Source organism: Mandrillus leucophaeus, unplaced genomic scaffold (genome assembly GCF_000951045.1).
Source record: "Mandrillus leucophaeus isolate KB7577 unplaced genomic scaffold, Mleu.le_1.0 Scaffold502, whole genome shotgun sequence".
In the NCBI taxonomy this organism is placed as follows: Eukaryota; Metazoa; Chordata; class Mammalia; order Primates; family Cercopithecidae; genus Mandrillus; species Mandrillus leucophaeus.
In genome coordinates, this window is record NW_012105388.1 from 376,567 (window position 1) to 402,247 (window position 25,681).

The 25,681-nt window shown below is 39.0% G+C and overlaps 1 protein-coding gene across 1 annotated transcript in view; it reads right to left on the reverse strand.

Moving 5' to 3' along the window:
• Positions 1-1,303: 1,303 nt before the first annotated feature.
• DDR2 (discoidin domain receptor tyrosine kinase 2) overlaps positions 1,304-25,681 on the reverse strand; it is a 28,737-nt gene continuing 4,359 nt past the window's right edge. Inside the window, exons 5-15 of the mRNA XM_011996092.1 lie at positions 23,172-23,355; positions 21,892-22,135; positions 16,718-16,780; positions 15,409-15,539; positions 12,264-12,474; positions 10,533-10,756; positions 9,184-9,311; positions 6,934-7,125; positions 6,406-6,640; positions 3,750-3,899; positions 1,304-2,364 (exon numbers count right to left, since the gene is read on the reverse strand). Coding sequence (XP_011851482.1) covers positions 2,230-2,364; positions 3,750-3,899; positions 6,406-6,640; positions 6,934-7,125; positions 9,184-9,311; positions 10,533-10,756; positions 12,264-12,474; positions 15,409-15,539; positions 16,718-16,780; positions 21,892-22,135; positions 23,172-23,355 — 1,897 coding nt within the window. The 3' untranslated portion in view covers positions 1,304-2,229. The remainder of the gene's footprint in view (positions 2,365-3,749; positions 3,900-6,405; positions 6,641-6,933; positions 7,126-9,183; positions 9,312-10,532; positions 10,757-12,263; positions 12,475-15,408; positions 15,540-16,717; positions 16,781-21,891; positions 22,136-23,171; positions 23,356-25,681) is intronic.

Here is a 25,681-nt window from a genome sequence, read left to right on the forward strand (position 1 = left end):
TTGAAAGCGGAGTGTGGCAGGTCCCAAGGTATCTAGCCCTGCACATATCAAATATGCTAATGTATTTGGAAACACCTGGTAAACCTAAGGCACAATACAAATGGCATGTGTTACTATACTACCATTACAGTGATTTCGTCCATGATCTCTTTTGCTGGTTACAATTTTCAGAGCAAGAAATGACCAGATTACTAAATCCATCAGTTATAGATTCAATTATCCAGTTAGTACTGGACGTATCAGAACCAGCAGGGACCTCAAAACTATTTAATCTAATTTCCCCATCCTATAAATAAGAAAACAAAATGCAGAAAGACCAAGTGATTTAGCCAAGATGACACACTTAGTGTGAAGCAGAAAGAGGGTTAAAGCTCCCAAATCAATGTTCTCTTGACTCTCAAACCAATGATTTCTCCAAAGTTAGTCCTGGGATAGACTAAAGCCCAAAGGCATAGGACAACTACAGGGAAAGGACATTTGCTAGGATCAGAATATGACCTGAAAAATGGACCCTGCGGACTTGGGATTTATGCTTATGCTGTGGCCTGGAGCAATGCTGAAGGCTGAATGGGGAAATACACATGTTCCTGAGAAACTGTTATAGAAGGTAAACTGGTGAGGGCAACAGAGGCAGACCCAAGGGGTCAAGGCCATTCCTTCTCAGCTTGGGAAGCTGATTTGTAATGTCTTCTTGTTTCTCCTCAATGGAAATTAAGAGTTCCTTTTTCTAGCTTCCCACTAAATCTGAAGATTTGTGGAGTGTGAAAGCTCAGAATCTGCTCTGAGCAGATTCCTTCTTGACAGTGGCTCTGTTTCCATGAATTCTGAAGCCACAGCTTTGAGATTTCTTTTCTGCGGGTCACACCATCTCAGAGGCAAGAGCGTGTATACTCAGCAGTAGCAATAGATGCTCATCCTGTGCCTCTCTAGAATCAAGGACTCTCGGAGTTAGAAAGACATTAAACATTGTCTTACACCACCATCTACTTTGTGTTTCAAAACCTCCATTTTCTTTGACAAGAGACTCCCCGCCTCTGGTAGCAGCCCATTTATCCTTGTATGTTCTGAGTGCTTTGTTTTCCCCAACAAGGAATGGAAATCAGTCTCCCTGTAACTTCTCCACATTAGTCCTAGGACGACTTTTTTTGGGGACACTCAGAACAGTCCTATTCCCTCTTGGACAAGGCCAGTAGGTATTTATGCCTGAGAAATTCAGCCCCAAGCCCAAAGATGCTACAGAGGCTTCATCCTTGAAAACGCTAGAAGATTTGGACAAGATGAACTCAAGAGTCTACCATCAAGATATCAAAACATCAGCCTTTACTGATTAAAAACTCAGATTCTCACTAAAACACACACATGAAAATATCTGAACAAGACAAAGAAAACAACCCTCTTACAAAATCACAAATAAATGATGGATACCATATCTGTTATGTGTCCTCCATTGACCTCCTTTCCTATGTCCATTATCTATTCATGAATCCTTCCATCCATGAGGTACTTTTTTTCTCTAAATGACAATCCCCCTTCATACACTCTTGCAGCAAACATTCTTTCCTATCTATATCCCCAGTTGTTTCATATATGAACTTCAACCCTGACCCCTGTCTATGAATGAGCAGAACACCCATTTCAAGAAATTGGGGGGTTTCAAGAATATATCATTCACTTTGACAAGAGAGAGAAATGCAAACAGTGAGACATGTCCAGAGGCCAAATTAGAAAACCACCTGTGATTAGTTGCTGAATTCTGAGTCCTCAGATTCTCCACATCTATCAAGTGTTTTCCCTAAATTTAATCTCATGTTTCCCAAGACATTAGTATTCTTCAAGTTTTTCTTTCTGAAGATTCTTTTAGAGTGACATGGAAAAGTATTGTAGAATCTGCACATTTATAAGCACAAGCATAGTTAACCTTTATAAATTATCTGAATTTTCTAGCCTTTGTTATCCAACATTTTGGTATATCAAGTAAGATTTTCTTTTACTAGATTGTATCTGCCCTAGGCTTTTTTTTTTTTAAGTTCTTTAATGTAAAAAAAAAAAAAAAATGTATATATGAGTCAGGAGTAGGGAGTGGGGGTGACCAGGAACAGACAGCAAAGCAAACAAGCCTCTGTCTCTCAGGTTCATTAAATGACCAGATGGAGTGGCATAGGCGTGGGTGAGTGGTAGGTCTTGTAGGGAGGACCTGAGCCGTAGGAATGTGGCCAGGCACTGACAGCATCACTCGTCGCCTTGTTGAAGGAGCAGAAGGTGGATTTCTTGGAATGAGGGACGGTTCTTCGTATCTCTTCTCCAGCAGCTAAGCATCAGCTTATACACAGAGTCAGGACAAATGGCTGGTTGAGGGAGGTAAGTCTTTGGGAAAAAAATAAAGGAAAACAAAAGTGAAAGAGACAGAGAATATTACAAAGAAGGGGGAAAGGGAAGTATATTTGCATCATGGTTTGATCTGCCCCCTGCCCACTTTCTCGAACTTGATAACTGAAATGGGTGTGGTATCCATTTTTCCTATTCATGAAAGTTTTGAATCATATCAGCCCTTTTCTAAGCTATTCCCTTTGTCTTCTGGAGTTCTCTGGAGCAGAAATTTTTGATGGGCCATTATGTGGTCCCTACTTTCATGCAAAAGATGAAACAACCAAAAAGAGACCAAATCTTCCATTTATGACCAACCCATATTGAAGTCCATCTTGGCTGAGCCAATCATGGCAGAGGCAGAAAACAACATTTTTCTTTGGCCCACTCACTTATCTCACGTACTTGGGAGTAAATTTGCCCTTTACTGTGGTAAGAAGGCAAATTGCCTCATAACCAAGATAGCTAATTTAGACTCCCTGCTGCCAAAATATTTACAGAGTATAAAGAGACAATTAAAATCTTAGACCCCTCTCTTATTTTTAATATGCATAATGTATTATCTCTTGTCAATCCCTTATCTATCTTTGACTTACTTGGATCTATTCAAGCCACAGAAGATCCACTTTTTATTGTCTGCAAGATCCTTCCCCAGCTATTATCCTTTTCCTGGTAAAGATGCCATAATCCAAGGGTATGCTGTTGCCAGGCCCCTTTGGGGAGGTGCAGTGCTGTAGTGACTGGCAAGCTTTAAATTCCATACGTCACAGGAATTTTTAATCTAAGTCACCCCAAAAAAAGTTTGGAGTATCTTGGCTAGGAATTGAGACTCCTGGGGAGCTTGGGAAACTATCTTTCCCTGAGTCTTGAGATGTCACAATACTCTTGGATTGTCCAAGAGATGCCTTCCAAAAGCAACAAGTTCAGGATATATCTGCCCATTTTCAGACATCCAAGTCTAGAAGCATTGCTAGATAGTCAAAACCAACCCCAATTCTTATACTAAGCTATATTTTAATGAATGCTAATACATCCCTTTTACACTTATATTTATTGACCCAGAAGAAAACCACATGATCTAGATCAAGAAATAGATAAAACATGAGAGACAGGACTGTATTTCCTGCTACGTTTGAGTTGGGGAGAAACCTGACATGACCCTTTATGCCCTCCAACAGTCAATGAGTTGACACATAGATAAAGCAGAGTGTATGGATGCCTGGGGAGGATACTGGTCTTTCACATCATTTGGATAGTTAGTGACAAAGACTATCATCCACATAGTCTGTCTTCCATCTCAGCCCACTCCTGCTAAGTCAGGACTTTCCATTCTCCATCCTTCAAGGTACACAGGTCCACATCCATTCATCCCCAACAGTTCTTACCTGCCTCCCTTGGTCTCGGAAGAATTCTCCAGTATTCTCAATAACCTGTTCATCTGACAGCTGGGAATAGGGCTGTTCCTGGCAAAAGGTGAAAGTCTCCCACAAAGTAACCCCAAAGGCCCACACATCACTTGCCGTAGTGAACTTGCCCTATTCAAGTAAAGAAAAGAATGGGAAATCAGAATAACCTGTGCACAACAATACCTGGTTAAATTTCATGATCTGGAGCTATACCCCTTCCCCTACCACAGACAAGGAATTCTGAAAATGCCAAGATGTGCATGGAGTATTTAGAAACAGCCCATTCTCTCATTCTCATGATCTCACCTTGGTTTTGTTTCTTTGTGATCCAAGAGCTGAAAAAAAATGCAGCCATAAGCTATCTGACTCTGCAACTGAGTGTTAGGTCAACCTTTCAACTCTAGGGTAGCCTTGGGAAAATGCTCCTGAGAAAGGCAAAATCTGAATGGGAAGTCAATGGTTTTTATGTTAGAGATAGAGGACTCTAGTTTAAGTGCCTGCAGTGAATCCAGGACTCTCATTTACCAGTTCAGTTATCATCACAGTGTTGAAAGATAGACTTTAACAAGTGACAGCAATGAGATTCAGGTGTAAATAGCATGCATTGACTACTCACATTTTCTACTCAATACAGACAACAACATTGTGAAGTTGATGATATTATTTATTTTTTAATTTTTTTTTTCTTTGAGAAATGGGGTCTTATTATGTTGCCTAGCCTGGAGTGCAATGGCCAGTCACATGTTTGATCTCACTACTGATGAATACGGGAGTTTTGACCTCCTCTGTTTCTGATCTGGGTTGGCTCATCCCTCTTTAGGCAACCTGGCGGTCCACTGCTCCTAGGGGTGACCATATTAATGCCAAACTCGGTGAGGACACCCAATAGGTATAGCGCAGCGCAGCCCAGATTTTCATCCTCCTGTCTCAGCCTCCTGAGTAGCTGGGACTACAGGTACACACCACCATGCCAGTTATCCTTATTTTTTAGATCAGAAAAATGAAACAGGAGCGGTTTCCCAGATTCTCCTGGTTAATAAGGCCATTAGTAGTGGAAAAACCAGATTTGAACCAAGGTCCTCTGAATGTCAGTCTAATATATTGTTTTCAACACCACATAATACCTTTAGGGAGAGTAATGCCTAACTATCCCATTAGAAATGGGTAAAATATAGCAATTCACATACATAGGTGAAAAAGATCTTTATAAGGATTTATGTAAACTGGTGTACATCACAGTATCATTCATAATAGCAGGAAATTGGAAAGTACTTAAATATCAAATTATAGAGGCATTATTAAGTTATAGGATATATCTACACAATGGAATATTATGCAGATAATAAAATGTTAAGTTAAAAATAGAGATAGAGGCCGGGCGCGGTGGCTCAAGCCTATAATCCCAGCACTTTGGGAGGCCGAGACGGGCGGATCACGAGGTCAGGAGATCGAGACCATCCTGGCCAACACGGCGAAACCCCGTGTCTACTAAAAAATACCAAAAAAACTAGCCGGGCGAGGTGGCGGGCGCCTGTAGTCCCAGCTACTCGGGAGGCTGAGGCAGGAGAATGGTGTGAACCCGGGAGGCGGAGCTTGCAGTGAGCTGAGATCTGGCCACTGCACTCCAGCCTGGGCGACAGAGCGAGACTCCGTCTCCAAAAACAAACAAACAAACAAAAAATAGAGATAGAGAATTGTATGGCATAGTGTCATCCCAATTATGTAATATAAATTACATGTACGTACATATGTATATAAATGCATGCATAGAAAAAAATTGCATGCATAGAAACAACATATGTATAGAAAAAAGTCCTCAAAGAAAATATACCAAAGTACTGATAGTGGTTATCTTGGTGAGTGGAAGGGAATAACTATACATTTTTTATTTCAAAATTAATTTATAAATCCTATAACAATATCAGCAGGAAATAAGCAGATTAATCACAAATGAACAAAACCAAATTGGTCTCAGACTTTTTTGTACAATGTTACACAAGAAAAAAGGTAAAATAACATGTACATGGCATTGTAGGAAGTAAAAGTCTAATGAGTCTATAAATCAGCTGAGTGGTTGTAAAATCAACAATAAAAAGTCTCAGGTATGCATGGACAGAAAATATACCTCTAAGAGAGATATTACTCACTTATGGTACGGAATATCAAGAATCGAATAAAAATTAAACAGCAAAGAATGATGAACTTAAAAAGAACATCTTGAAAAGTACTGAAATACAATTATAGGAATTAGTCTATATAATTATAAGAACCATGCTTATGAAACTAATGGAGAAGAAAATATTTTGTATAGGTAACATTTCTTTAAATGATAAGGTTTTTAATACTTTAAGTTAAGAACAATCACTAGGTAGAAATAACAAAGAGAAACAAAGATAATAAATCTCTTATACTTTTTAACTTGTCTCCCTAAATTTTTATAAGTGTGTTAATTTTTTAGCAGAAATAGGCAAGCATTAAATAATAAGAGTTAGTACACAAAGAAAATAATTTCAAATCAGAGAAAATATTAGTCTATTGAGTTTGCCTTCTGCTGTCTCAGGTTTGTCTCCACGTGTCATGCGTGCCAGCCCACAAGCCAGTTGTTAGACAGGGCTTTAAAATGCTGAGAACTCACCAGCAAGATACTTTCCCAAGACATCCAGCGGATAGGGAGCACTGCCCGGCCCTGGATCCGGTAATAGTCACCACTGTACAGGTTCCTGCTCATTCCAAAGTCAGCTATCTTGATTGTGTAGTTCTTACCCACTAAGCAATTTCGTGTGGCCAGATCTCGGTGAACGAAATTAAGAGAGGAAAGGTACTTCATGCCAGAGGCAATTTGGGTAGCCATAAACTTCAGATTGGTGTAACTGAGGAAATAGACAAGAAGACAGAAGGTAGCCTATGGAAACAGGAAGATGTGAAAGGTACACATTCTAAAATTTGTATCAACAAACTAGGGTTGAAAGCTCAACATTCTTTTTCTACTCTTGATGAATCCCTTGCATTCCCCCAAAGGGCAGCTGCTCCATTATTCCCTGCACACTAACTTCCCTCACCATCCCAGAACAGTGATACACTTTAAGGCTCACTGCTCCCTACTTTCAGATCCCAGGTTGCTCTCATCACCACAGGGAGAAGACGGAAGACCTGGCTTGTTTACCTGACAGTGGGTACATTGCTGGAGGAAGAATTAGGGGGCTCATGGCGAGAAAGAAACTGATTGAGATCTCCATTCTCCATGTATTCAGTGATCATGCAGAGAGGGTCATCAGTGATACACACAGCTAATAGATGGATGATGTTTGGGTCCTTGAGCCGAGACATGATCTTTATCTCCTTAAGAAAATCATTCCTTGGGAGGATACAGACATAGATAAACTCAGGAGTTGCCAGAGTCAGAATCAAGAGGGAGAAGAATGCACACCAAGGTCTATTCCTAGACATTATACCAAATCTTGTTTCACTTTGGATAACTTTTGAGAGGACAGAGAAATTGACACCTGGATCTGTCTCATTCTATTCCTCCTGAAATATCATGAACCCTTATTCAATTGTAATGTTTTTGAGAACGAGATCCATGATCTATTCACATTTCTATCCCTCACATCTAACAAAATCCCTGCCACACAGAAAGTGATTAATATTTGCTGAATCAAAAATAGGCTGCTAAAAACCACTCTACAAAGTAAAACGTTTCACTGAAAATCGTATCTTAAGTGCATGAGGATATTTACCTTTTTTTTTTTTTTTTTTAAAGCCATGGAGTCACTATATTACTAAAGTGAAGAAACTTTGTATGATGTGAACAACCATACTTTGGCTTACCTGATTACTCTTTATTTTCTCATACTGACTTTTCTTAATGCAGTATGAACCATCAGTCAGTTGCAACATGTATTTAGTAGCCTGTCCAAAACAGAGCTCTTTAAAGGCTGTGGTAGTCATGTCAAAAGAAGTATTCATTTGACCAAGACTAATAATTGTTTGAGTACATGGCGGCAGACATCCTTGGGTCATAAAGTAGCAAGATTTTGTTAGTGAGGCCTCTAGCCCACATTCCCAAAACTATTGGAGCAGATGAGTTATAAGCCCTCCAAGAGTTTTCTAGGAATCCTAGACTGGAAGTCATACTATGTCAATATAAACCACTGGAATCAATGCAGTCCTGATGCAACACCTCCCCTCTTTCATTCCCCCTTCCGTCTCAAACCAGGGGTTTTCATGGCTTGGGAGGGTTCACAGGCCGTCCATCACTGCTAAGGACACAGGTGGAGGAATGGCAAACTTCACCAATCGGAACAATGGAGAAAGGCTTTGTCATATCCTATGTCCTGTGGTTTTGTTTTGTTTTGTTTCCCCTCATGCCACTTTCTCCAGTTGTGTGCTAAGATTAATATAAGAAATACTTAATCTCTCTATGAGACCCAGAGAATGTCACTTTTTATTCTTAACAGTATCTTAAAGTTTGAAATTATCAGTTAAATTTCTAAAGCCTCCAGTTTCATTTCCTCACCTTTCTCTCTTCTTTATCTTACATCCTGTCCATTGCAAGACTTTTAATGAAGTCTATCACTATTCTTGGAATTTATGATAATTTGGAAAATAAGAATAGTAAACTTTTTTTTCACTTATGAATATCAGTGAGACAAATCAAGACAACATGAATAGGAAAAATGTATAGGTTATCCAGGTATGGAGATTTCTCTGGGACACATACAACCAGCTTTCAACCAGCTTGTCTCTCTGGGTGAGGATAAACTCACCATTATTGTAATGGAAAGGCTGTCAGACAATGGAGTGTGGCTGGAAACTGCAATTTATGTAGAAAAAGATCCAAGAGATTATTAGCCAGTTTGGAAAACTGCTAGAGAACCGTGGATCCTTTTGCTTTGAGGTTCATAGATAATTTTCCAAATAGAGGTAGCTTCTCATTTTGAGGGTTGCTGGAGATAGAAGAAAAGGAGCATAAAAGAGAAAAAAGGGATGAGAAAATAAATAGAAATGTGAAAAAAGGAGACTGGAAGAGGCTTAGCAAGAAAGTCATGTGTGATTGTGAAGACTTTGTCAAGAGGAGGTAATGACATGCAGGAGTATGTCTGCATGTAAAGACCAAAGAAGTACACATCTAGACAGTTGTATATGTTGGGAAGTACAGTGCTTGTGCACAGGGGGTTAGGAAGTAAATATGTGGCAAGTACAATGGAAAATGTACCTTTGTGTTTGAAAGAGGTGGAGAAAGAGATGAGGACTGCTGACCCCATCAAAGTAAGAAAAAGGATAACAGTGGAAATGGGAGGCAGCTCACTGACCTCCCCATCTCAAAAGAAAAAATTGCTCAGAAGTATCCAGGAGTATTCCTGGTCCTAAAGATGAAATACATAAAGGAAAATTCAAAATGTAGACCACAGACCTGGCATTCTTGTTGGCATCTGCTCGGAGCATTTTCACAGCCACCAGGACAGGCTGGTTGGCACTGACATCTAGGGCAAAATCTTTGTCTTTGAATTTTTCCATTCCCTCCACTTCACAGAGATGAACCTAGACAAAAGTCATCTAGTCTCAGCATCATCATTTCTCCTGAAGATGTCTCAGTACTCTTGCTGGGCATTTCCTGGAGATAAACTAACTCTTACAACTCAGGCAAAATGATCAAAAGACCAATAAGAAGATATGTGTAACATATCTATGATTCAAATAACTGATAAGATTAAAAACAATGGTAAAGTACCCAACTAATATGCTACTTTCCTGCCTTAGAAATACACATTGATTGGAACATTAAGTGAATGAATGAATCAGTAACAATATTATATTACAGCATAGCCCAATATAAAATGTCTTTTATTACAAATGCTTGAACTTTGATTCATGAGTCACTGGATCATGTAAAACATAAGGCAGTTTCCTTAGCATAGGGTTTAGCATTATAAGCAACTCCTGTGTGTTAGCAACAGTATAACAGATACGGGTTTTCAACCCAGGGGACATAATGAGTACATGTCACACCATGAACAGATAACATGGGCCCCTCCACCTCTTGCAACACCAGACCTATCCAAGGAGAGAACATGAGATCCACACTGAAAACCAATAACACATCTTAGGAAACCAAGTGTTTTATTTGGAGTTTAGATGGCAGTGGTGAAGAGTTCCTATTACAATTCAAAACATTGCTTTGAGCTCCCAGAAGGTTCATGTGACTGATGCAAGAGTGAAAAGTTTAATAATGCATGCATCACTCTGAGGGCAAATGAAAAGAGTACTCCTCCTTATCTTGGTTGGTGATTCACTCCCTAGTGGCTGATTCTGGGACCAAAGGCAGGGGCGAGGTTGTTTTTGACCATTTTACATATAACTCTCATTAAAGGGGAAAAAAACAAAGTGGCTATTGAGAAGCAGAATGTTCCTGGACAGTTCATAAAAGATGATCACATCTTGTGGATCCCACCCTGCATAATCTATTGTAAACATTTTTGAAAATATTGAATGTGTTTCAAGATATCTGAAGTCTAGTGACTTGCCTGCCTTAAAAACTCCTGTATAGAAATCAGAAGTCCCAGGAACTCCACAGCTATTTGACAAAGATGAGGTTGATCCAATACTAGAATCCAGAGGACAACGCAAGGAGAGACAAGTGGAAGAGACACTCTGTTGTGAATCCACCTCTGGAAGGGACTGTTTGTTCTACTGACCATTTTTATCCAACCACCTCCTTCGAGCTCTACGGGACTGGAGGCCCCACTCAAAGAATCAACTCACCTCCCCAAACTGTCCTTCTCCCAGCTTCTCTTTGAAAGTTAAGAGTTTCCTGGGGAACTCCTCCACAGCCACATCTTTTCCTGAGAGCAGGTCCATGGTGACGGCAGGCACTGAGTATGTGTTGCCTCCTGTCACTCCCTGGAGGTTCACTATGTCAGCCTCTGCATAGTGGGGCACCCCCTCAGGGCCACTGGGCTGGACTGGCTTCACAACACCGCTGCAGCCTGAGAAAACAAGGGCAACGAGCCTCATTCCATGGAGCGTCTTTGGAGATCTCTTCAGGAAGCTACTCTGAGAGGAGGGCTAAAACATGCCCCTGTGAAAGCCTAACCTGCTTCATGACATTCTTACTTGGAAAATGATTTTGCTTCCTCTAAAGATTTTCTTGTGGCCTTCAGAATGTAGAACACAATTTTATTTCTCATTCTTTTCCTCATAATACATGACCATTTACAAATTCTGTGGCTAAACTTGTGGAATTGTGTGGTGAAGCTATAGGAAGGCTCATGGTATATCAGGGTGGGAATATTAAAGGTTGAAGGTTTAATAATGTATTTCCTTAATTTTAAGACACTGTTATTGACTTAAAAACTGATTTTAGGTATAAAAAACTTTCAGATTAAAGACATATGATCCAGTTTAAGACATATTCTAACTTAAAAAAAAAAAAACATTAAAATACGAGGTGGGGAATGTTTTAAACTTAGGAAATAGGTAAATTACTTCCATTCACCGTAAGAAATAAATCAGTTTATATCCTTAGTTCTTGCTGCCTCTGTGAAATTACTTGAATTTAGCATGCTCTTTCATGTCTTCTGTCCATTGAATAATAAAATAGATGCAAGTTTCCTTTTATCCTTTGAAAAGACCCCTTCAGGCTCTTTCCTGTAAAATCTTATGCTCTTGAATATAGTGCTGTCTGCTTCTACATTCAGCTCAGGCCTAGCTCCTCTCTCCTCAACACTACAAGGTATTTTCTACTGGCTTGAGTCCCTCAGGTAGATGACCTTATAGAAAAGTTGCTCTGAGCTAAAGAGGTGACTCCAGCTTCCCTTCTGATATGACTCTGCATCATTTTTTAAAAGACATTGAAATTTGAATGAACTGACGCTACTTACTATTTTACCTGTTTTATTTCAATGCTTTTATTGAGGAAAGGGGAGAAATATTTTACTCTCATAATAAAATCTCCTATTACTCTAATAAATGTTTACCAAAGAGAAATTACCAAAAAATAGATAACTCAAGTAGTTATTTATTTTAGTTATTTAAATGGCTATACCACTGGGAATTTTGGAATGTCTTTAGCTTCATTTATTTATTTATTTCTCCAGGTGAAAATCTAGTCCTGCTTTTACCCACTCATGAAATTTGGTGTTGGATGAGTACTCTATCTGGGCTTTCTCACTTTCCCGACATGTGAAATGAGGTTAGACTGGTTGGACTGTTTAGGTTCTTGTGGTGTTAACACCTAATTCACATGTTTTATTTTTTTTTCTTTATTTTCTGGTATGTGGGTCCCTCCACACATCTTATATTCAGTAGCAAGGGAGAGGTGCTCAAATTGGGCCAGGAGCAGCTGCAGACCAAATCTAGAAAGAGAATGTGGACTTCTCAGGAGGTTAGTAGAGACTAAAAATAGATACAGTTAACTGGGAGCAGGTGCATCATTCCTACCTGAGGCTTGTCGAAGTTTCTCCCTGGATTCCCTGCCCACCACATCATCCTCACCTGACTCCTCCTCCCCTGGAGCAAATTCTGGGAGTTTTCGTATCAGCCTGGATGGCTCCTGGTAGTCAGGGCGAAGGGGAAAGATGCGATCGTAAGTCGAGTTGGACTCTTGTTCACTAGGTGATGAGGAGCGGTTATTGTTGAACATGCTAGAATCACTTGGCAGGGAAAGGCTGACTGTCATTTCATCATCCAGCATCCTCCGAGAAGCCTGGAAGAGATTAACAAGGAGAAAGACACGCTGGCACAAAAAAGATGATCAATTCCTCCCCTTCTTAAACTCAACTCTTCCACGCAAATGAAATAACTCTTTACTACTGTTTAACCCCAGTGACACTGGACATGCTAGGGATGCAGTCTGGGTCCACAAATGCCTGTGTTGTAGAAACTTAGAATAATCCTTCATTTCTTCAAGGTAGAATTTGATCTTCTAATTTCTATGATGTGCTTTCTGAAACACTTAAAAAAAAAAAAAAAGGATTATCTCCTTGATGCTATAAGAACCTATCGGTAGCCAAATATCTCAATCTTATAGAGTTTTCTATGTTTTATTAAATGATGGGTTTTGCTGGCTTACCCTTTCACTGCTTGGTTTTGGAATAGACATAAATTTTTTATTAACCTAATAAATGCGCTATAACATGATGAATCAATAGTTCTAATTGATCATTCTGACACCCTAAATTAGGATAATACCCACCACTGACCCACATTTTCACTAACCAAAAATAAAATGGCTACAATATGGGACAGGAAAGCTCTAGGTGTCCAGAGATAACAATGTGACTTACACCTAATAAGGGAGGGAGAACAACAAAGCAACCACTTCTGTGGTATCTTATCTAATATAACCTGCCTGCTCCATCAAAAGGAAAATGCCAACATTTGCATGCATGTGACTATTTGAGTTTAAGCATGTAAAATGCTCCACTCCAACAAACACAGCTTGGGTGCTCAATGGCGAAACTTAGATGTGCACTTTTCCACTAGACTGAAAGGTCTTTTGTTGCAGTAATATCCCCAGTACAAGCATGAAGCTCAGAACGAAGTAGGTACTCAATATATGTGGGTTGAATCTCTCAAAGAGGGAATGTTGAGGACACCATCAAAAGTATCCTACAAACAATGCTACAGTCTACAGCTATGTTAAGTAATGTTCTTAGAATGTATGTGTGTACTCAATGATTTTCCACATAAAATTTTGTTCCCAGGAAGAAATCCTGGGTGTCATTCCAGAGCACCTTGAGTCATCTTACTCAGGGTGTACAGGGGTAGAATTTCTCAGAGGACCAAGTTAAATATTCAAGGGAAAAATGTTTGCTCTACCTTTTACCTGGAGATTCCAACATTTCTCTCTTAGCCCATGAAGATATTCCAACAGGCCTCAGAATAAAGACTCAGAGAAGTGTGGTAAATTGTGGCTCACATAAAGAGAAAAAGAGCTCATAGAGTAGAGAACACAGACCCTCCTCCCTTGGCTAAAATGTGGTCCTAACAGACTATTTAAGAAGGTTACATATCCTCTTCAAGCAGTTCAATGAATCTTCAGGTCACCACCACCCTCACTCTGGAATACCTCATTAAACACTAGTGTGTTCCAGCATTCTACAGGAGGAAAAGTTTTGATATTTGCCTCATTCATGCCTTGAGACACCTCATGACAGTGAGTGAGTCTCTGTGGATTCTGTCTTTCAGTCTTCTGTGGCTATTTGTGAATTGAAAGCTTTAAGTGTTTTCAGACTGGTAGACATACTTGTGGGAAGCAAGGAGACCTCTTACATGAAATATTCCTGCCTAAAAACCTTAAAACAAACATCAACCATCTCAGGAACCTGAGGGTGGCACAGGTCAGAAGGAATTGCAGGCTACTCATCAGGATTGCTCCTCCTTACCCTTGATTTGAGCCATTTTTCTCCCATCCTACATCTAGAACGCTCTGGAGACTCAAGCCCATTCTCATGGTGCCCTTTCCTCTCGTCTAGAATAGAGATCCCACACAGGCATTGTTCTCCTCTGAGACCCCACCCCCAAACACTGAAATCAATCAGGATTTCTCCTTCTTCCTGTTCCCTGCCCTCAGGAGGCAGTTCAAAGCCCCACAGCTCAGAGTTTCTGTGGCCTCTCCTAGTACATGTCTAATGAGAGGAACTCATTGACCAGGAGAGGTGACCATGGCCAAACGTAGAAATACTTAATCATCAGCAGGCCCCAAAAGAATAGACACTAAGCAGCAGTGAGTTGCTATTTGGTCCAAGAAAGCAAGACAAGTCATAGATATTCCATCTTTGATGAAATGAATGTAGAAAGAAATAAATGCATTTCAATATTAACAATTGGAAAAAGCATGGAAGACTGGACACCAGTTGTATGACCTTAAGCACATCATATTTTCTCATCAGAAAAATAGTTAAATATAACAATACCTATGAGTTATTACTCAATGAGGTGTATATAAAATTATGCATGAGGAAAAAGTCTGCTTCTTGTAAAGTGTTAGACAATATAAAAAGTTATTCAGATCAGTTGGCATAGACAGAGTCTGAAAAGGGACTCAGAGGGATACATAATCATAACCTTCAAGTGAACAAAAGTAGAAATAGAGTAGTGAGAAACTTGACTTGAACATTCATGAAGCTGGATGTTTTTCTACACACACACACACACACACACACACACACACACACACACACACCCCAAACAGACAAGCAAAGTGAAAAAGATGAGAAGGAACTTCAACAGCATTATCAGAAATTTCAGCTTGGCATTAGGAGAGAGTAATTCTTAAATTTGAATGTGCATCAGAAGCACTTGTTAATTTTTTTTTTTAAGTATGGATGCCTGGCCTCCACCCAAAATCCAGTGAATCAGAATCTTCAAGGAAAATGCCTGAGTTGAGATTCAATGTATTAAGAAGAGTTTTCTGCATTTTCAAGGAACGTTAGGGAGGTTCCAACATCTCCACTCTAAAAATGAGAAAATAGACTTAGCTAATTCTTTTCTGGCTTCATTCCTATGTTTCTTGGTAGCCTCAATTAACTCCAACCATTAATAAATGTTTGCAATGTGCCTTTTACTCCTGGGGCAACAGTGGCTTAAGAAAGAAAGGATCAGTTTCTTGTATCATGGCCGTTCTGCACCTCCTCACCTTCTCCAGCATTTTCTGCCAGAACTGCCTCCAGAGGATGATGACAATGATGGCCAGGAGGATAAAGATGATGGCCACCAAGCAGCCAATCAGGATCCGAGTGTTGCTGTCATCAATTTTAAGCATTGGATCTGTGACCAGGGAGAGAAGGCAGAGAATACAATTATCTCACAGGTCAAGTAAAAGTATGAGGGACTGGACTGGAAACATGGAGGTAGACCCTGTTCCTTGAAGATAATTATGGAAGATGCCACCTTAATACTTCTGTTTATTCTTGTTCTTGCTACAGGTTTTTTTTTTTTTTCTTGCTACTGTTTTATTACTTTTTTTTTTTTTTTCCTGAGACAGAGTCTTGTTCTGTCCCTCAATATAGAGTGCAATGGCATGATGTCGGCTCACTGCAACCTCTCCCTCCCAGGTTCAAGTAATTCTCCTACCTCAGCCTCCTGAGTAGCTGGGATTACAGGCATGTGCCACCATGCCCGGCTAATTTTTGTATCTTTAGTAGAGATGGGGTTCTCCATGTTGGCCAGGCTAGTCTCGAACTCCTGACCTTGTGATCTGCCTACCTCTGCCTCCCAAAGTGCTGGGATTACAGGTGTGAGTCAGCATGCCCATCCTGTTTTATTACTTTGTTCACAAATCCTACTTCCCTCTTCCATAAGACAGTAGTCTCCCTCTCCCCGTGTGTCAGACAGAATAATGGTGAGTTTTTCTATTCTTCCCAAAATTTTGTCTCTGTATTATTATGGCCTGAGTCTATGGTCCCTTAATCACACTTCATGAAAAACAGTTAAAGAATCAGTTTCATTCTCTGCATTCTCTGAGACATGCCAAGGGAACTGAAAGTCCTTTTTGGACACATGCAATCACACATGTTTCCCACATAGCTGGCTAGTGTCACCAATGACTGCCTAAAGCAAGGCATATATGGCATATTTATCTCCAATTAGAGAGATCAACATTTTGTTTCTTAGATTTTCACCCCTTCTTAGAAATACCCACTATGGGTCTGACCTAGGAATGTCCCTTTCCCTGTTTCTGACCCCAAATTTCCAAACTTTCATGGAGAAATTGGGACAACTCCAGACTCTGCCTCAGCTGAAGAAGCACATGAATCAGTAGTGAAGAGAGTATATTTGGATCCATAACTTGGAGGTAGACAGTCCTACCTTTCCAGGGCTACTCTTCATCCAAAGCCAACTGGTGTAAAGCCTCCCACACAGCCAGGGCTTTGCAACTCTCTACCCTTCTTCATCCTCCAGGAAGTCCCTTCAACTTAATTTGTATAATTAGGAATCACACATACCATAGGTTGTGGGTGTCATAGGAGAGGTGGGCAGGGCTCCAGAGTTGTTGTACATTGCAGCATCTGTTATAAAACAAGGGTGAGTCAGAGCCAGGGAAAAGACAGATAGCTGTGTTTTCTCTGAAGTCATATTGTGACCTAGCACATTATGAAATCAATTTAGTGAGTTGCCATCAGTCTTTTAAAAAGATAAAATCATAAATACATCAAATAAAAGTATCACCATTTATCTAAATAGTAAGAGCAAGTTTTCCTTTGTAAAATTTTTGTTTCACATATTACATACTAGATGCTATGGTACAAAAAAGTTTAAGAAACAGTGATTCAACAGGCTGTGACCATGCATTATTATAAAGCATAAGAAGCAGGACCCAAATTCAGTGAAAATATAGACATAATATAGCAGGTAAATGGGCAAGGGATAGACATAGTGTTAAGATGCTTTTTCCTTCAAGGAAATTAGATTGTTTATAAAAGAGTCTCCACTATGCCTCATCGGTCTAGGCCTTCAATTTATGAATTAAGGCTTCATCTTTATAGATATTTACTGACATTGGAGGGTCCTCTACTGTGATTTTGCAGCTTCTGAGACTAAACCACAAAAGTGTATTTGCCAGATTGATGTTGGCAGCTTTGCCTGAATTTTTCCCTCTGATTTGTCTAATCAAGGGGGTCAAGAATTAGAATACGTATTTCCTTTCTAAGAGATATTTCTTCCAACTATCCTAATTTTTCTTCTTCTTAACATTATTATATAAATAAGGAGGTATCTGGCCTCTGCATGTGCTTTATGAGTTCGGTTATCAGGCTCCAGTGAAAACTAATATTATTATGCATTGGATTTAAAGCTCAAGAGACCCCAGGAGTCAAAAATCATGCTTCATAGCTATAATTAGCTGTAATAAGTGTACTGATTACTATGCCAGGAGAATCCCTGAGGATGGGTAGTAATCTATTTGTCCCCCAGTTAACACTTACAGTATAAGTGGCATTGACTTTGAGTGTCTTGATTTCTACTCTCAGTATTCAGATAAAACAATCAATCAACTTAAAACAATCAATCAACTTACTGTTAGATTGAATCATTAGCACAGAAGGCATTTAAACATCAAACCTGTTTTCCTAAAACTATGCTCTATTTTCTTATCAGTACATCTTAATAAGCAAACCATCTTGAATTTTTTCCCCCCCTTAAAAATCAAATCTGAAAGGATGGGTTCTTCTGGTTTATATTTTTGTTTTTTGTTTTTTAGTTTTTTTTTTTTTGTTTTTGTTTTAACAGGGTCTCACTCTGTCACCCAGGCTGGAGTGCAGTGGTGCGATCTCGACCCACTGCAAGCTCTGCCTCTGGGACTCAGGTGATCCTCTCACCTCAGCCTCCCAAGTAGCTGGGACTACAGGCATGTGCCACCACACCCAGCTAATTTTTGTGTTTTTTAAAGAGATAGGGTTTCGCCATGTTACCCAGGCTAGTCTTAAACTCTTGATAATAAGCAATCCTCCTGTCTTGGCCTCCCAAAGTGTGGTTTATCTTTAAATTAGTCTCTTCCTCTCTCTTGTGTTATTTTACACCTGGACTTTTCTTCCAGGCCCAGTACAAATCTTATTTCTTTGATGCTGTCTATGACAAACACACTCTAGTGCCTCTCTCCTTCTGACCATTTATTGTTCATATTGCTTTGGACATTTCTTTCTTTTTTTTTCTTTTTTTTAGCATTGTGTGTCTTTTGTCTCCCCATCTAAAATTTAATAGTGTGAACAATATTCTAAACACCTTTTAACTTTTCAAGATTTGGCACAGTTTCTGGTACCAGTAAGTTAAATCACTATTTGCTGCTGTTACTGTCCAATCAAAAGTAGTGTTTACAGTTTAAAACGAATCCCTAAAAGTTGAAACAAATGGAATACAATGAACCTAACTGTATATCACATTGGTGACACAACTACATACAGAAAAAAATTATCCCACTGTTACCCTAACTGTATACCACATTGGTGATATAACTATATACAGAAAAGAATTATACCACTGTTACCCAACTGACCTTAGAACACAATGCTTTGACTGTACATTCTTAGTAGGATATATTCTCAGGACAAAGAAAAGAGAATTGCTACGAAATCTTAATGCTCAATAGTTATGTTGCTAGTAATAATATTGGTATTGCTTTTTGAATAACAGGATGAAGAAAATGCTGTTAACATTGTTAGGAAACATGATATTTAGCATAAATAATAGAGATGAAAGTATAAAATCAAGTTTAAATAAAAACCTTATCTTTAATTTCAATTGGAAATAACAATGTAAACTCATAATCTTTTTCTTTTTAAATATACATATTGAATTGCTTTCTTCCACCAAAAAATTCAAGAAACAATGACAACCTATTAGCAATGAACATTCCTACTGCCCAGTTTGTGTTCTCTAAATACCATTTTCTACTAAAAGGAATCAAGATTTCTTGAAGAAATGGTTGATTCCATGTTGGGCACAGTGCATGTTCAAAATGAGCTTGAAATACCTTGTTCTTTCAGAAAACAAGAAAGATATCAAAGGCTTCCAGGGTCAGATCCAAAGAGCAAAGAGCCCCCTTAAAAATGCAAACTCTAGGCTGGGTGCAGTGGCTCACACCTGTAATCCCAGCACTTTGGGAGGCTTATGCGGGCAGATCGTCTGAGGTCAGGAGTTTGAGACCAGCCTGGACAGCATGGTGAAACCCTGTCTTTACTAAAAATACAAAAAAAAAGAAAGAAAGAAAGAAAAAAAAAAAGCCAGGCATGGGGGCAGGTGCCTGTAAGCCCAGCTATTCGGGAAGCCGAGGCGGGAGAATCACTTGAACCTGGGAGGCAGAGGTTGCAATGAGCCAAGATCGTGCCATTGTACTCCATCCTGGACAACAGAGCAAGATTTTGTCTCAGGAAAAAAAAAAAAAAAAAAAAAAAGCAAACTCTAGTCAAAGACAGCACAACTTGAGTATTAAAAAGAATAATGGCTGGGCACGGTGGCTCACACCTGTAATCCCAGCACTTTGGGAGGCCAAGGCAGGCATATCATTTGAGTTCAGGAGTTCAAGGCCAGCCTGGCCAACATGGTGAAACCCTATCTCTACTAAAAATAGAAAAACTAGCCAGGTACAGTGGCAGGCACCTGTAAGCCCAGCTACTTGGGAGGTTGAGGCAGAAGAATTACTCAAACCCAGGAGGCAGGGGTTGCAGTGAGCCGAGATCACACCACCTGCATTCCAGCCTGGGTGACAGGGAGGGACACTGTCTAAAAAAAAAACAAAAACAAAAACAAAAAAACAAAAAAAAAAACCTTGCAATCGATTAAACATTAAATTGATAAAAAGCAATTAGTTTATAATTATACCAAAAAAATAAGAGTAAAAAACAAACTTCATTAGACATTATTGAGGGTTGCTAGGGTATCAAGTCATTACTCTGAAAATTAATAATTAAAGGGGAAAATAAGTCACATATCCTGGTCTTTCAATGTGATTTCTGAGTAAACTGGTGCATGAAGAATAATTATTCTATTTGGAAGAAATTCAGCTAAGAAATGCAGAAAAAAAGTAAAGAATTAGAAAATCATCATTTAGCAACCCCTAGTGAAATAAGTAATTCAGACAGTGGTTATTAATGGAGGATAAAACTTAAGGAAAAAGTTCATGAGGAACCAGAAATCAATCTTAGTATCATAAAAAGTGAGAGGATCTAGCCTTATATCCCCATGATGAAGTTCAGCATAAAATATACAACACTATCCATAAAGAATTCTTGACAACCATCAGTGGCAGACTGGATTAAGAAAATGTGGCACATATACACCATAGAATACTATGCAGCCATAAAAAAGGATGAGTTTGTGTCCTTTGTAGGGACATGGATGCAGCTGGAAACCATCATTCTTAGCAAACTATCACAAGAACAGAAAACCAAACACCGCATGTTCTCACTCATAGGTGGGAACTGAACACTGAGATCACTTGGACTTGGGAAGGGGAACATCACACACCGGGGCCTATCATGGGGAGGGGGGAGGGGGGAGGGATTGCATTGGGAGTTATACCTGATGTAAATGATGAGTTGATGGGTGCTGACGAGTTGATGGGTGCAGCACACCAACATGGCACAAGTATACATATGTAACAAACCTGCATGTTATGCACATGTACCCTAGAACTTAAAGTATAATAATAAAATAAAAATAAAAATAATAAAAAAACAACTTTCTGATAATAAAGAAATAGGATGGCAAAGTAAAAAAAAAAAAAAGAATTCTTGACAAAAATAGATATTGAACTTCAATCAAATTGACCTGTAGATGTAAGCACCCAGTCATTAGGAATGACAGAGAACAGAAGCTCAAGTAAAATGACACCACAGAAAGCCATCAGCCAAGCCAGAATCCTTAAAAAAAAAAAAAAAAAAGGGAGGAATTGTTTTAGATTAAAAGAGATACAGGGCAAATAGAATAAAGAAGCACACCAAGAGATCCTTATTTTGATCCTTATTTGGTAACGCCAACTGAATTAAGACATTGTTGGACAGTTAGTCATACTTGAATATGGACAGGATATTGGGTTGTATTTAGAAATTATTTAATAATAAGGGTTGTTAGATGTTATCATGGCATTATAGCTACGAAAATGACACTATTTTCTTAGATGCAGTCAAATTATTTGCTAATGAAATCAAATAGTATCTCACATTTGCTTTAAAATGCTACAGCCAAAAGGAAGGAATAGGTGAAACAAATATGGCAAAATATCAATGATTAGTAAAGCTGAGTGACGGGTGGTTTATTGTTCTCTTTACTTTTGTGCATATTTAGAGATTTTCATTTAAATATCTCAGTAGTGCTTAGGTGTGCTTTTTCTTAACAGCACACTTATTAACTGCCTTAAATTATATAAAATTTTTAACACACTATACTCTCATTTAAAAAAATTCTTTCTAAGAAGAGTTACATGAATATTTTATTCATTTCCATTCTCATCCTGTCCCCTCCACAATTAAAACTAGTCACACAAAGGATTCACTGCATCCAGCAATGAGAAGCTGCCTGTACCATCCCACTCCTCTCAGAGACCTGCTAATGAGAACTTCTGGCCATGTGCATTCCTCCTTCATCACCTTGCTCCCACTTCCCAAAGAGGACCTCAGCTCCCTACCTGATTGGAAGGTGATCTCACTGAACATCATCCAGGTATCAGCAAAATGGTATTGACACTTGATGGCACTGGCCATTCGGTGGTGAAGAGGCACTGTGACAAACCGAGCACTGGGGTTGACGTCATCCAGGACAAGGGGGAAGGAAATGGCATTAGGTTCCCACTCACTGGCTTCAGAGCGGAAGTAGCACTGTACCTCCTTAAAGATCTTCACACCTTTAGCAAACATGTTGTTGCAGTGGACCTGGTAGAGAAAGAGGCATGTGAGTGACAGGTTGGCCCTGCTAAGGTGCATGGAGACAGTGCCAGCCAACTCCATAAGTCAAGACCTGCTGTTTCTGCGAGCACCACCCTTGGTAAATAGTTGGTGTTCTGCAGTCTTCTGGATTTTTCCTTCTAGGAACCTCACAGCAGCAGTGATAGTTGGTCAGGCATTATAAAACCTGGGCTGCAACCCTGGTCACCTGTATGCACTGTCTGTCCTTGGCCACCTCACTTCATGTTGCTGGACTGCAGTTTTCTCATCTGTTAAATGATGACTGCACCGGCATCTTCTCAGGCCCTTCCTTGCCTTGAATTCTCTTGAGTCTATAATCCTCTCAACCACAGTTGCCATCTACCCTGATTCGAGCTATTCTGAACTGAGGTAAGAGGATGACTGCCATCCTACTTCCTCCTAGGTATGTTTCAGAGCCAGTCTACTTTTCAACAGGGCTAGGTGAGAAACCTGAAATAATATACAATCCAAAACAATTTCATCTTTTTTTTTTTTTTTAGAAATCTCATTTCTAAACGAGAATACACATATTCACACATATGTGTATGTGTATATATAGATGTGTGTGTGTGTGTGTGTATACATATATATATATATATATATATATAGCAACTGTGCTGGTAAAAAGATAATCTTTGACCCTAAAAATTTGGTTTTTTTTCATCTGATATTAAAAGAAATTAAAACATTTTTACGGGTCTTAAAAATCTGTGGGCCCTGGACACTGTGTTATTGTGTTTTATGGATGTGTCACCTTTAGTGTTAGAACAAAAAAAAAAAGAGAGAGAGAGAGAGCTCACTGACCTATTCTAACTCCCTTACACACAAATGGAGAACCACACCCTTAGAGGTGAAGTGACTGGTGAAATGCATTTAGCTAGTTAGTAACAGAATATGTCATTGAACCGTCATCAGCCTAGACTTCTTTCTAGCATGCCTTTTCTCTACCACACTATGATTTGTGCCTCCTTAAAGAAATTCCACCACATCCAACTCCACTGACCTTCATGGTGGTGAAATTCCTGATGCGGTCAAATTCAAACATGATCTCAATGTAGCCATTGGTGGCACTCTCGTTCCGCCAGCCCACATAGTCATAGCCGGGCCACACGTGGTATTCATGGGTCTGGGTGAAATCGTCCAGGCCAGACACACCATCAGTCAATTGGCCTAGCCCTTCTGTCATGCTGCTCAGGCCAGGAGAAGAGGAGGAAAAGAAGAGAGAAATCTGAGTTAATCACATATTCATGGAAGAGCTTTTACCCAGCATCTTCACTCCAGATTTTGTATGAGCTTATTATCTTGAAATTGAAGGACTGTAAATAATCACATTTGTATTACAGTATTGACTCATTTGTCTTGCATCAATGGAGAATTAAGAATTTCATATTAGTAATTTTTATAAAATATTTGATGCTTACCCCTTTAGTAGTAAAACCTTTAAACAATATCTTATTTAATATGAAAAGCTTTCCATAATTTATTGTACCTTGCCTATTCTTATATAATGAATATGTCTTCACATAATGACTCAATATTATCAAATGCATTTGACAAGTTAATTCACTAAGTAAATGATGAAATGCATAAATGCATAGAATAAATACTAGCATACATAGTAGCACTTGCCCCATTATCAAATAAATGTTTCCAGAGCTTGGTGCTGACTCTCCTTTAACTACATGCTGTCATTGTTCAGTGAATCAATTTCAGAGAATCCAGTCACACTCTCTTCTATTCCACATATCCAACAACCTAATTTGATATTAAATGAAAGGGAGAAAATATCAGCTCCAAATTTAAACAATAATTTCTATTTAATTTTAATTAAATTTATAGGATACTAGACCCAGGAAGTAAGATGCATGGATGTCATGAGAATCCCAGGTATTGGATTTAGTTTTGTGTTCTAGCTTAGCAGTCTTCTTTGACTTCTGAGTAAGAGGCTCTGTTTTAAAGGCTAAGTTTGCCAGAAGCCTGACTGCTGGATGGAATGTAACTGCATATATACTTATTTGACTACTTGGAGAACACAAAGAGGCTCCTTTCTTCTTTTTATGGAGGCATAGAGCAAGAACCCATCATGTGGAACTTGTCTTTCCTCAAGCTGTGCATCTCAAGTTCTGGCAGATATGACACAAATCTCCCAAATGATGAGATTGGGATACTCACCCTCAAGCAATAATGGGTGTGACCCTTGAGGTTTATAGCCAGACCAATAATTTGTAAAATTTGTAAATCGCAAAAAATAAAAAATACTAAGGGTGATTATGCCAGCCTTTTAAAATATATTTAATCATTGAAAATGTATGGTAAATTATAAAATTTGACTGGCCTTATCCACAGTGACCAGAGCCTGGATCTCCCTTCCAAGGTTTTGCCATCTTTTTCTTCTCTCTACAGATCAGAAAGCTAGGAGAACATAAGTTTACTTGCAATAAATATATTCCCCATTATCCCCAGAAAAATAAATCCCATGGAAGTCTTATGAAAAGCAACAGAAATTAAAAGGAATACCTGTTCAGTTCCCCTTTAGTCAAAATTAAATCAAGTGAAGAAGGGATAGGAAAATAAGTTTTCAATGTTTATATACTTTAGAATTATTAAAATCACCAGTAAGCATATATTACTCTTGAAATTGTTTTAAATTTAAAAAGTAACTTTTGCTAATATGACTATTTCCTGAGACTCTGATGTCATCTCTCTTCACTCAGCCACCTCCACCAGATATTTTATTACCTCAATTATTAAATGAAGCCATTATGTCTACATTTTTGTAATTTTTTTAATCTTTCCCTTGGAGTTCAGAGCCATAATTCTGACTACCTTCCTTATTTCTCTACTGAATGTCTGGTCAATCTCATAGACTTAAACCTCAAACTAAATCCATCATCGTACCCTACCGAACTAAATCTTTCCCCTTGGTTTCCCTTTTCCATAAATTACACTTCTCTTTCATAGTAGTGGAAAGTGCTTGGTGCATGGTAAGCACTCAAAATATATTTGTTGAATAAATACATGTCATCTCCATTGTTTCAGTCACTTAGACTGTCAAGCTTCATGTGACCCTTTTTCTCACCCTGCTGTCTTGCCCCATACATCCAATCAGATTGCAAATGTCCCCTAAATGAATATATTTTCCTCATTCCCCACAGTCACGGTTATGGCCTTGGTCATTAATTCTTTTTACTTGGCAGAACTCAGAGTTTTAAAATGTTCCTCATCACCTCCTCATTCCATTCCAATCTAACCTTTGCATGCTGCTTGATTAATCTGTCTAAACCACACCTCCAATCATATCCTTCCTCAGCTTTAAAAATCTTCAATGACTCATTACATTAATGATAATGTTTATGAAGAACAAGAACAGCAACTTCTCCTCTTCCTCCTCCTCCACTTCTTGCTCATTTTGGCTTTGACTTCAGGTTCCTTCAAGACATGGCATAATCTGCTTTGTTTTGCTTCTCCTGTACTACTTTGCCACATAAATATGGCCCATCATTAAATAAACTG